The following is a 12,741-nucleotide window of genomic DNA, read 5'->3' as shown; positions in this document are numbered from 1 at the left end:
TATTGGCATAGGCTTCAGTATTATAGAGTCTGAATTCTGCACATGGCCGAAGAAAAGTGTTACACCTCTAAGATCTTGAAGTGATATGCTGTGGCCACTTATTAGAGGCTAAGCAATAATGAAGGTCGAATCTGCTCCAACTTCAGTTCATATTTTTTTCAACATAAGATGAACACAACTTCCCTTGGCTAAAACAGTCAAGGGAGGACATGGTGGTGTTACAGTCAGGGAAAGATGCCACTAAAGGTGAGTATTTTGAAAAACAGGGGCCGTGACACCAATCTGAAGTCAAGTGACTATTGTAAAGTTGCCTTATTCATCTACATATAACGTCAAATATGAAATTAAAATCAGGAAAAGAAAAACAGTAGGGCAACTGTCTTACAAACCTTGGCTCAGTTGGTCATTCTTTCACCTCTGATTTAGAATGCTATATTCGCACTCCACGTCAGAGATTGAACATAAACTAGCTTGATGCACCAATTCAATACAGAAGGGCTGCGGGCATTGTCAGAAATACTGCCTTCAAAGACATGTCAAACCAAGATACAATCTGCTTGATGTTATGGATCCCATGGCCCCATTCATCCCTAGAACATCATAAGAGTTCTTGATCAACATTTCCCCTTCAGAATTAGAATGACAGGTCATTCATTTCTTCTGCTTTTGTGGGATCTTGCTGTGCATAAAATTGCTGCTTACATTACAGCATTCATTTTATCTAAAGTGGTTTGAGAAGTTTCTGAGAGAGACAAGATAGCGTACTATATTAAATAAAAGCATTTATTTTCATAAATAAGGGAGGGCATTCAGGTCAACTTGTTTACAACAAGGTTAAGGGCACTAAAATCAAACTTTATAATGTTAAACCTAACACCCATCACAAAACTACTACCATTTACCAACATGCTCTTTAACATTACTGCGCAAAACAAGTTACCTTTCAAAAAAGATGGGCTGAATCAAAGACCTGCAATTACCTGGCTAAGTGAGTGGAAGCAACTACCTCCAAATGGTCCAGCTTTGATGGAAAAGTTCAGGATCCTGGCTTTAAATATGTTGTATGGTACAATATTACTTGGAAAAATCAAACCACTTATGAAAAAGAATGTCATTTCTTTTCCATGCTGCCTAGCAGAGATTAAATGTCTCTTTACCCATTGAAAATCATTTTAAAGCATTACTATTAAGGGACAAATACAAATATATTATCTACTACAGAAAGGAAGAAAAGCAATCGCCAACATTTTTAAACTCTTTCAAAGTAATGGAAGTTTGAGTTATTGAATTTAGGAATCCAAGATGAGATTTCAAACCTCATTAAATTTGCTCAGGATCCATCTCAAATTACTAATCTCTTTCAATTGTTTTTCAGTTTTCTTACCTTGATAATTTTTTCCCCCCTCCTAAACAGAGTCCCAGTGTACTAGTTTAGTACTCCCTTCTTAATACCTGCAGTAACAAAGATGTTTTCCTACCTGGAATAATACCGAATGTCGCTGTAAGGGAGGTAATACGGTAGGTGCCCATGAAATGAAAATGTAAATCAATCCCTTTAACCAGTCATTCTTATTAAGTAAACCTTATACAATGAATATTGTAAGCCTGAGCAAGTGTGATGGCCACTTTACACCACTGCTCCAAATTATTCCCTCCAACATGCTTCAACTGCAACTGATGCTGGTGAATATAACACACTTAAATAAAAAGCCAGTTACATAAGTACTGCTTGCTTTCTGGTAGGAAAATATAAATCCTCGAGCTGCCTTCCTGCTGCAGTGCTTTGCCTCAAAGTATTTACGGAAAGGTCTAAGACAGGCACTTCAGTAAAAGGAAGCAACTGAACAAACTTCCCAACAACACTCGACAAGAGCTGCATCCATTCTCACTTTCTTTTACAATCACTGCACAGAATTTATAATTACCAGTTCTTTGCTTCTATTGTAAGTGTAATAGACTAAAGAGCTATCACAGCCACATTTATTTTAAAAGCACCAGCCCTGGAGTGTCTACTAGAGGGCCAAATGATTAACACAAACGCTTTGTCAGAATGAAGATGTAACAAGCACCGCCCAGTCAAAGGATGAATTGAATCAGTGGGTTATCTTTCAGATTAACCAGGGCATTTAGTAAGGAAAATTTCATGAAAGTGTAATTCTTAGCTTTCATGAATCCACACAGCAGGCAGCCTGCCAACTGTCAAGCTGGTGAAATTTTCCTGCTTCAGAAAACATCCCCTATTCGTTTCTTAGTTTAGATAAGCTAATGCTTCTCCTGCACCAGCTTATTTGCAATGCATACTCCCCTTTGCCAGCAGAATAAGGCATCATTTATACATCAATTTTAACATTTTCTAAACAACACCAAATATACTTTCTTTGGAATTAAAATATTTTTAACTTTAGCAATCCTGCGCTTAACGTCAGGAGCATCATTGAAGATGTCTTAAACATAACTGAAAATGATAGTTTAGTTGAATTCACTTAAAAGTGTCAGAAAAGCCAGAGGACTTGTTTTGATCAGTGAGCAATCTGCAAGGTTCTGTGCTATAGTTCTCTACAGATACTCACACTGTAGTATCTTTTGATATGCCGTCTGATGTCCAAAGTTAGCTTGTTACACATCTGCGCTTCATATCGAATCGGTAACGCCTCACAATCAATATTACTGCAGTGAAGCAAACTGGGTTGGATCTGCTGCCCCTGATACAAAATGGAAGACACAAGTGTGAAATATATAATTATAATTTATAGTGTTTTAGCGATGGGAGGGAACTTCATTCCTAAACAATCAAGAATCAGTAAATGAGACTTCTTCTGTACTCAAATAGATCTTTTTTCATGCTCTACACTCAAAGGTGTAAGGGATCCTACAGTGATGCACTCTTTGAACAGTCAGCCCATCTGCAAGTTCTCAACGTCCACGCAATTAACTCTCTATCTTGTTTACAGCTGTAATGAAGCAAAAGTCAAGGATTTTGCTCAGTACTATTGCTCTGTGCCAGGCCCTACTCCTTACTTTCCTTAAGTAACCGGATTGTTTTGACTGAAAAAATCCAAAACATCTGCTGCTCCGCTAGATCAACTTAAAATAATTACTTTTAATTTAGATAAGGACTTCTTTGCTTTCAGATCCAAAGTCTACAAAGACGCCCAATCTCATAATTTACTGTGTGTTTAAAAGCCTGGAAAAAAAAGGATGATTACATATTTTTCTACGATTTTAGGTTTAGATCCAAGGTCACAAAAATATCTGGCACCACTGTCTGATAGGAACGCATCCTCTTGCAATTAATGACAGAGGAGGACAACATTCTAGAGAATGTCAAGAGCAGTTTTTTTTAAACAGAGGTGGGACGGGGGAGCAAAGAGAAATAAAGTCTCTCAATATTAAAAATGCATGTGGTTTTACTTTTAAAATAAAACTAAAGAATATTTTCTCACACAGAGATGGTGCTTTTTTGGAACTCAGCTTGCTTGTCTTAATTTTCTCAAGACAAACACAACCAATCCCCACCAAATGAGAGCTGCTCATACGCTACATGGTGTTGAACAGCATCATTTTTTGAAACTATATCAGTTAAAGAACTGAACCCATTGTGTCTCCCTTAGATCACTGTTTCAAACTACAGGCAAAGAAAAGCAAGGAGTTGATATTCTTTGTAGCTGAATATTACTGTACGAGTGCGAGATACTAGCCCTTTTTATAAGATTTTTGGTAAACAAAAATTTGTTTATATGTTCAAAAATTTCCCGTGCTTGAAACTCAAATTTGTGAATGTAAATTTCAATGGAGGAATAGTTTGCAATGCTGAGTTTATGCTAGATAGAGTGATGTCCCAATACAGTTTTAGCATAGAGCACAGCTGGAAGTTTACAGTGGTTACAGCACAAAACACACGCCAGGAGTCCTGAATGTAGGGTGTTCTGAAATGGAGGGGTGCCCTATCATCTGCTTTATTGTTTTTCCTCCCTGAAAAAAGGTTGTTTGAGGTGGAAAGGGAATGATTATTTTTCTGAACAGCTTTAATAAATTTGCCATTAGCTTCTACTTTCCTTTGTTGGGTAGCAAGCTGTGGACTACACATAAGATCTAGTAACTCATTTGGCCATCACATCTGGCATCTGATCTTTCACAGAAAGTACTGCTGAGGTTTGTTTCAAAGGGGGAAATAGTTACTCCCGGTCAGGATGGGAGTATGGCAGTGGTCATTGCTGTCGTGTGGAAGCATCCTGGATTTATCCTTTTCCACAGGGGAATGTGTTAGAAAAGGCTGAACTGGCAATCATTTGTAATTCCTTGATAACAACGTGGATTCAATTTTCATCTTGCCCAGATTCCTCAACAGAGGCAACCCTGACTGATTTTCATAGGGTAGAATTTTTCTGTCGGCGTGCAGGGGGCGGGGCCCGCATACCGACGCATAAAATGACGCGCGGTGACATCGGGCGCATGTCCCGATGACACCACGCGCCATCGCGATATTTCACTGGGCGAGCGCATGACGATGTCCGTTGCGCGGCCGCCAGTCATTACCGGACCAATAAAGGTAGTTATGGCTCCAACTGTCCTGGATTATAAGGCGTCCGTGCAATATTCGGCTCGTCACACGGGCGCATATGGCTTGCAGCTCTCCGAAACTTTAATGATCCTCATCCACGGGTGGGAAAGAGAGATCATTGTTTTAGCGAATCCAGACGTTTAACAGTTCGTGCTCAGAAGTTACTGAAAGTTGCATGTGTGAGGTGGAGAAGTCTCAAACGCACAGCAGCTGCTTGGACTGCACTCACTACCTTCAGGTCAGCACTTTGCAGTGAGGATTTGTTTTGGGGCCTGTAGGTTTCAGCAAGCCTCCCTGAGCCTGGGAATGGGAGGTGATCTCTCCACTGGAGGCACTTCATCTGAGGAGGAAGGGAGAGCTAGAAGGGGGAGGCGGCCAGGGGTGCACATTCAGCCTTCAGGGGAGGCACCTTTGGGAGGACAGGCACAGGCACAAGGGGCGCAGGGCCAAGAGGTAGTCCAAGGTGGAAGGGGCCACAGAAGACGCCACTATCCTGCTGCCAGGGTATACAGGGGGCGAAGCAGCTACCTCAATATGTCTGAGGTGCAGTGCCGAAGGAATCAAGCGAGACAGTCAACACTATCTGTCAGATGATTGGTCCAGAGATATCAGCTAACTGTATGAGTGGACACCCCATGCCCATCTCTCTAAAGGTCACAACTACCTGTAACTTCTATGCCTCTGGCTCTTTCCAGGGCTCAGTGGGTGATCTCTGCGGTGTCTCCCAATCGGCTGTCCACACTTGTGTCAAGCAGGTGACAAATGCTCTGTTCAGGCGTGCACTAACCTTCATCCACTACCGATGGGACCATGCAAGCCAGACACAGCGAGCCAGAGGCTTCATGGCCATCGCTGGCTTCCCCCACGTCCAGGGTGCAATAGACTGCACACATGTGGCCATCAAGGCGCCAGCTGGTGAGCCCGGTGTCTTTGTCAACAGGAAGGGCTTCCACTCCATGAACGTGCAGATAGTGTGTGATCACAGAATGCAGATTCTACAAGTCTGTGCAAGGTACCCAGGCAGCTCCCACGACGCCTACAACCTCAGACACTCCCAGGTGCCGGGGCTCTTCAGTGCTCCAGCCCGGCTGGATGGATGGCTGCTGGGTGACAAGGGCTATCCCCTTAGAAGGTGGCTCATGATGCCGGTCCGCCATCCAAGAACAGAAGCTGAGCAGCGGTACAATAGGAGCCACGCCTCCACAAGGGCTGTGGTGGAGAGAGCCATCGGTCTTCTCAAAAAATGCACTTCAGATGCCTGGACCATTCCGGGGTTGCACTCCAGTACCCCCCAGATCGAGCATCACTTATAGTGGTTACATGCTGCGCTCTGCACAATCTAGCTCTGCAAAGGGGGGACGCTATGGACGAAGATGATGTAGATGGAGTGGCTGCAGTTGCACATGATGAGTCCAGCAGTGACTCCGAAGATGAGCACGCACAGGGAAATCTCCCCAGTCGTCACAGCCTCATCAAGTGCCTCAGTCACTGGCAGAGGGGTGGAGGAGCTGCAGCCCTCATCCACAGCGCCCTGAGAGGCGTCAGCAGAGACAACAGGCAGCTGCTCAGCCCACGTGAGGTCCATTTAGCCCTCCCTGCGCACTGTAGATGGATGGGCGCCGAGGTGGGACACCTGGTGGCCAAACCACCACCCACGTGGGCACTGACCAGACGAGGTCAATGCCACTGTGAGCGATTGCAGGTCCGAGTGCAACCCCAGGAACCCCTGATCCTGTCCCTGGAGCTGCCTCTCCATGAGAGTCGCCAATCTCTCCATGGAGGAAGCTTGGCGCTCAGCCATGATGCTCAATGCATTGGCTAAGGTCCGTGTAGACTCCTCCACCACTGACACCACGCCAAGCAAAGCCTCACGTATCTCCACCAGATGTACTCAAACACCTGGCCGCATCTCATGAGTTGGCTGCATCACCCACGAATCCAGAGGCTCATCATCAGCCATGGACCGAGCGTGTGCCTGGGCCTCTTCAGTCCTCCGACTGCATGTGCCATCGGCACTCTCTGTCTCCGCCAGCTGCTCCAGCAACTGCGAAGTGCCCTCACCGCTGTGACCCGGGACACTAGCCAAAGATATGATGCCCACCGAGGTGCCAGTATCTGTGCTGGTGCCTGCCTGGCAGAGATGGTGTGACACTTCCAATGGTGAAACTTCATGGCCCTCAGGTGTCAGAGGGGCCCCTGCTGCTCCAGGACTGGCCCTGCGCCGCTGATGCTGAAAGGAAGAGTAAGGAAATTCTATCACTTAGCCTGCGGAAAATGTCAATGTACATGCATGTCTCCCGGATCATCATGCGCTCATCATTCCACGCGCAATGGGCAAACCATGTTGGTAACGTCACTCACTCAACAATCAGCACTGGCATGGGCATTGGGAGACTACTGGTGATGTGAGTGCTGGCCACACATACCTGCCCGTGGAACCCCAGCCTCTCTGGCTCCAGTGGACCTGGGCACATGGCGCCTCACCAGGTCGAGGGCCTCCTGCTCATAGCAGCTGAGCATCAATATCTGGGCTGGCCCACCGCCAGTCCTCAGTCGCCTGGCACTGTTATGAGAATTCTTCTCCTGTAATTGAAAAAATTGCACTGATAAGTGATACTTGTACCGTCAATCTCCTCGCGGCTGGCCCACCCAAGCCTAGTTGGCCACTGCAGGTCTGCAGTGCATCCTTCTCCCGCTGGTGGCCAGCACCTACACAAATATGCCAGGTGTGTCCTTTACACCACTTTCCCCCCCCTACATGCTGCCTTCATCACAGTTGGGAACACACAGTTGCAAGGAGGCACAATGACGTGCAGGCCTGAGGGCAGCACATCCATACGTGCCACAGGACCTTGAAATTCCCCTCACACCATGTCATCACTCTGACTTCCATATGTCGCGGAGTTTGACCAGTGCGCCTGGGTGTAGCTCCTCCAGGTTGAAGCCACCACAGTCATGTGGGTGTCACTGCATCACATGCTGCGGGTGCAGAGCCCATCTCATCTCAGCCCTCTCATGCTGACGAACGCATAGGCAATCTCTGGTGGGCCGCCCAGCTAAGGACACATGCCGTCACTAACTCATTGCACTCAGGCTGCTCAGACATGGGTGGTCAGCCAGCGAGGGAGAAGCTTACATGATGGGTGCAGTGAATGATGCCAACATGCTACTCACCCTTCCTGTGCGCAGCAGGTCGTTGGTGCGCTTGCGGCACTGGGTCCATGAGTGCTGCAACACATCGTGGGAGCTCGCGACCTTCTCTACCTCCTCCCACGCAGGCATGGTCAAGTGGAGGGGGGCCTCCTCCCCTGCCCCTGTCCTCGGGGACAAGCACATCCCGCCGTGCTACCACCTCCTTGAGAAGGGCAGCAAGGCACTCATTGGAGAACCTGGGCGCACACTGGCCACCTGCCCTACCCTCCTGCATGGCTCTTTCTGATTTGCCTTGCCCCCAACTTCTGGCCATGTACAGCAGCCTTGGTGTGGCTGCAGCTTGGCCTTTAAACAGGCTGCCGGGTCGCCATTGGACCTGGCTGCGATTGCCATTCCGCCTGTGCCCGCCCACTCCTGCCGAACCTGGGAGTCACCAAACACGCTGGGCAGGCCTTAATTGGCCCACCCGCACAAAATGGTGGCATGGTCCTGAATGCCGGCAGCGATCGGGACCACATCCACCAGTGCCCGCACCCACCGCCCGATATGGGGGAAATTCTCCCCATATTCTGACTTAACAGCACTCAGGCCAACTGTAACTCCCTCTAACACTGGCCTGCCTTGGATTGGCAGATTCAGTATAGCCTGCAGGTCAGACTTGGGACCTTTCGAGTCTGCATGGTTCAGCTACTCTTGGTGGACTATTCCTACAGATATGCAACTTTTCTATCGAACTGATACCTTACAAAAAGACAACAGGATAGCTTTTCACTACATATATTATAGTACTTACACTTCCATCAAATACATTATCATAAATGTTTTCTGTTCCACATTCTGGACACATGAACTTGAACCTTTCTGCATCACGGTATTTTTCTTCATCAGTAAGCTGGGTTGGGCCACCCAGCAGAGCATCATTTTCTTCATCTTTAAGACAGAGGTGATGAATGCGAAACTGGGACGGATCCAGACCTTTATGGAAGGAAGGGGTGGAGATAAAACAAATCAGAAATCAAATGGATCCAGTTCATTAATCTTCTCTCACTTGTGACTTAAGCTCATCCAGGCGCAGTAATAAAGAATGAACAGACCAAGGGAAAGAGTTTTTGTCTGATAAATTGACCACTGAGAACATTTGTGAGGAATATATAGGTTCATTTTATTTATTCAAATCACAATTACCTGCACTCCAGTTGAACATGACTCCACGAGCCATAGTTCACACTTCTGACGAGGGTCCGCAAATTTACAACGTGCGCTACTTCTCTTAAGGAATCATGATTGGCATCTCAAACAAATAAGCTTGAAAAAAAAAAATGCCCATTCTATAAAACCATGCTGGATGTAGACAGTTGGATCTGTTGTGTTTTGCTCCATTCCCTACCCAAAAACTGGACAGTACTTATGCTTTAGTTGGTCTGTCTCAAATTGTATAAAGGTCATCAAGGAACCGTCATGCTGCTACTAATCAACTGCCGGCTTTGGAATGCCTCAATGGCGATTTCTCTCCTTTCTATGGACTCCTGTGACACAGGGTCTTGGGCTCAGAAAAATGGCTTCCTCGTGACAGGTGGTTAAAATAAAAACACGTACAGTGCATAGCCACAGGTATAAACACACTCCTTTCCATACCATTTTAGTCCATGGTAGACATCTGGAAATATACAACATACCCTACAAAAATAAAGGCCCAAATTTTCCGGTCAGCATCAATGCTGAGCGTATTGACGGTGCCCGTGAAGTTTTTTGCGATCTGACCCTTTTTATGATTTTTTTTAGCCGTATCTGCCGATCCTGCTGAAGCCTCAAAAGGGTAGGTGCAGACATCCCCGGAGATCATCGTTGGAAGCAAGAGGAGATGAAAGAAGGAAGGATGCATCCTCTTTTCACAACAGTAGCAGCAGTATCCAGCTAAGTTTTTAAAGGTCCAAGTCTTTCTGTAAATAAACAAGTTAATGAGTGAGTGAGGTGGGCAGGTAGGTGGGTGGATGGGTGAGACAGATGGGTAAGGTGGGTAGATGGGTAGTCGGGTTTGGTTGGGGTGGGGGGAAGGGATGGTTAACCGGCTTTGGTAAGGGATTGGGGCGGGAGGGTGGGGATGTGGGTAATCTGGTCAGGGGTGAGGTGGGTAGTCGAGCCTGGTCCGGGGGAGGTTGGGAGGGGATGCGGTGCAGTCATATCTGGTCGGCGGGGAACAGTTGATGTTTCATGTTGTATTTGGGGTCTAAATGGGGTTCTTTAGGGTTTGGCTGTTTCCCTAAGAAAGCTACTTAAGACTGTCGTTTGTGAAAACCATTATTAGGTTATTTACACCTCAATGTACATCTCTAACTCCACACAAGGTTGAACTTCTCCTTCCTTTCAGATCTGTTACTTGATCATGTGATATGGCACCACAGTTACATCAGCATCAGGTGCTTCTGATGTTAACCCTTTACTGTACATCTCCCCTCAAGTCTTTTCCTCAATTATATACACCCTCCTACATCGCCCCCCCAAATTCTCAGACTTCACAGGGTTAGTCTCGGAGATGCCTTGACCAATCTCCCTTATCTTGTTGTGGTCTCTTTCTGAGGTCAAGGACTATCCGCTTTCTCTCTTTGTTCAATATGGTGTGTCCTTCTCCTGGGTGGTTGTAGAGCTTTGTCTTGCTTCTTGTTCCTCATCTCCATCTGGATCTGAATAGTAAGCCCAAGTTTCTATTGGCTTCCTGTCCAAGGATATCAAGGTGCTTCGGTTTCTCCTTATATTTCCCTGGTCCATCTCAATCTTTAAGATCTCGGTTGTGCAGCACTTTCTATTATTGTGCCTTCTTTCTGTTAGTCTCGTATCCATATTCTCTCCCTAGGCTGTAGCAGTTTTAAGTCTCGTGCTTGGTGCCTGAAGTTGAAGTTATGAGCCTGTTTGTGTCTTTGTTGCTCTTCATGCTTTTTAATTCTCAAGTTCATTTGAGGCGATATTAGACTGTAGTTGTTGTTGCAGAGCTGGAAGTTGCGTTCTTAGACATCTTCCCATTAACAACTCTGACAGTGAGAACCAACTTAGTAGCAGTGAGGTTCTGTAACTAGATAGGGCTAATATAGTCATTCTTTATCATCAATTCTTTGATTGTTTGAACTCCCCTTTCAGCATCTCCATTCACCTGAGCATATCTAGGTGAGCTGGTAATGTACATAAAACCATACTCCTTTGCAAAGCTGTGGAATAATTCGTTAACAAACTGTGGACCACTGTCTGACACTACAATGCCCAGGATGCCACACATCACAAAGATTCTCTTCAGTGATTGAATGACTGGCTCTGCCATGATGCTGTGCAATCTGTTCACTTCAATTCATCTGAAATAGTATTCAATGATAATGATAAGTACTTTGCCTTTAAACTCAAATAAATCCATTCCCAGGTGCTACCATGGCCTACATGGAAAAGTAAAAGGTGACAGTGGTTCACTCTGCTGTTATTCACTGCACACGTAAAGCAATTCAAAATTAGTTCTTGTACAGGACGGCTAATGCCTGGCTACCAGACTGACTGCCAGGCTCTCTCTCAACATTTTGCTATCCCCAAGTCACCCTGATGAATTTTTTGGAGAATCTCAAGTCCAAGTGTTTTATGGATGACTAGTCCGTCATTTAAAACTAATAAATCATCCATGATTGTGAGATGCTTTCCCTGCTTGAAGTACTGAGCAATAAATGCTGGCCTAGCCAGCGATGCCCACATCCCATGCATGAATAAAAAAAAAAACCACTCAAATAAAATGATTGTTTTTCAGAATTTCTAACTTTAACACAATTTGACCTATATGAGAAGGCACTAGCTATATACCAAGAGGGTCATTTAATCTTTAACCAGCCAAAGGAAGTTAAAGCGCAAACATCATCTTCAGCATCCCAACTTAAAAAACACAACAGCAAAAAAAGTTATTTACTTCTGACTTTAGCATTTTGTGGAAGTAGCCTGCAATGTATTATATTCTGCTTTTTAAATTGAAAAATACCTGATAACTAATATTTAGCACTAAACTCCCATTTGCTGTGTTAGTTATGTTGAACTCAAATTTTCAATAATGCAATTTTTGTTTCTAGAAAAAGTAATGTTGAATTATCAGTAGACTATACCAGACTTTGATTACAGGAAGGTGATTATGACAGCTAAATAAATATGAGAGGAGTTACACTCTCATTCAAAGAAAGCGTAAAGATAAGCCCAGTAACCAAAGGCCAGTCAATTTAACTTTGGTGATGGGGAAACTCCTGGGGCAGAATTTTACGGCAGTGGGATTTTACATTCCCGCTGTTGTCAATGGGATTTATAATGGCTCGCTGCATTTTACAGTCCCGTCCCCGCCGAAACGGGGCCGTAAAATTCTGCCCCGAGAACAATAATCCGGGACAAATTAATAGTCACGTGGACAAATGCGAGTAGATTAACGAAAGTCAGCGTGGATCTCTTAAGGGAAAAGTATGTTTCACTAACTTGTTGGAGTATTTTTTTGAAGAGGTAACAGGGAGAGTTGATGAAGGCAATGCTATTGATACGGTGTACATGGACTTCCTAAAGGCTTTTAATATAGTGCCACACAACAGACTTGTGAGCAAAGTTATAGCTCATGGAATAAAAGATACAGTAGCAACATGGATATGGAATTGGCTGAGTGACAGGAAACAGAAATAGATATTTTCAGTGTGGAGGAAAGTTTATAGTGGAGTTCCCCAGGGGTCAGTGTTAAGTAGGTCATTAATATCAGGAACAGCAGACGTCTTAGTTACCTAGACCTTGGTATACAGGGCACAATCTCAAAGGGCAGAATTTTGCCATCGGCGAGCAGGAGGCGGGGCCCACTCGCCGATGCGTAAAATGACGTCGGGGGGAACCTCTGACATCACCCCGCCCCATTTAAATTTTCAGGAAGGCGGGGGCACAGTCAAATCAGCTGTGCGCCCGCTGACTTGTCAATGGCCAACTGAGGCCATTGACAGGATCAGTGAAACAATTAAAGGACCTGCCTGGCCAACCTTAAG

At 45.3% G+C, this 12,741-nt stretch overlaps 1 protein-coding gene across 1 annotated transcript in view; it reads right to left on the bottom strand.

Annotated features, from left to right (window-relative positions):
* Nucleotides 1–12,741, bottom strand: part of pola1 (polymerase (DNA directed), alpha 1) — a 253,947-nt gene that overhangs the window by 104,569 nt on the left and 136,637 nt on the right. Inside the window, exons 33-34 of the mRNA XM_078559832.1 lie at nucleotides 8,508–8,689; nucleotides 2,571–2,702 (exon numbers count right to left, since the gene is read on the bottom strand). Of these exons, the coding sequence (XP_078415958.1) occupies nucleotides 2,571–2,702; nucleotides 8,508–8,689 (314 nt within the window). The remainder of the gene's footprint in view (nucleotides 1–2,570; nucleotides 2,703–8,507; nucleotides 8,690–12,741) is intronic.

Source organism: Cetorhinus maximus, chromosome 16 (genome assembly GCF_964194155.1).
Source record: "Cetorhinus maximus chromosome 16, sCetMax3.hap1.1, whole genome shotgun sequence".
Classification (NCBI taxonomy): Eukaryota; Metazoa; Chordata; class Chondrichthyes; order Lamniformes; family Cetorhinidae; genus Cetorhinus; species Cetorhinus maximus.
The sequence above is the reverse complement of the archived record's forward strand: the minus strand, read 5'-3'. Positions and strand labels throughout refer to the sequence as shown.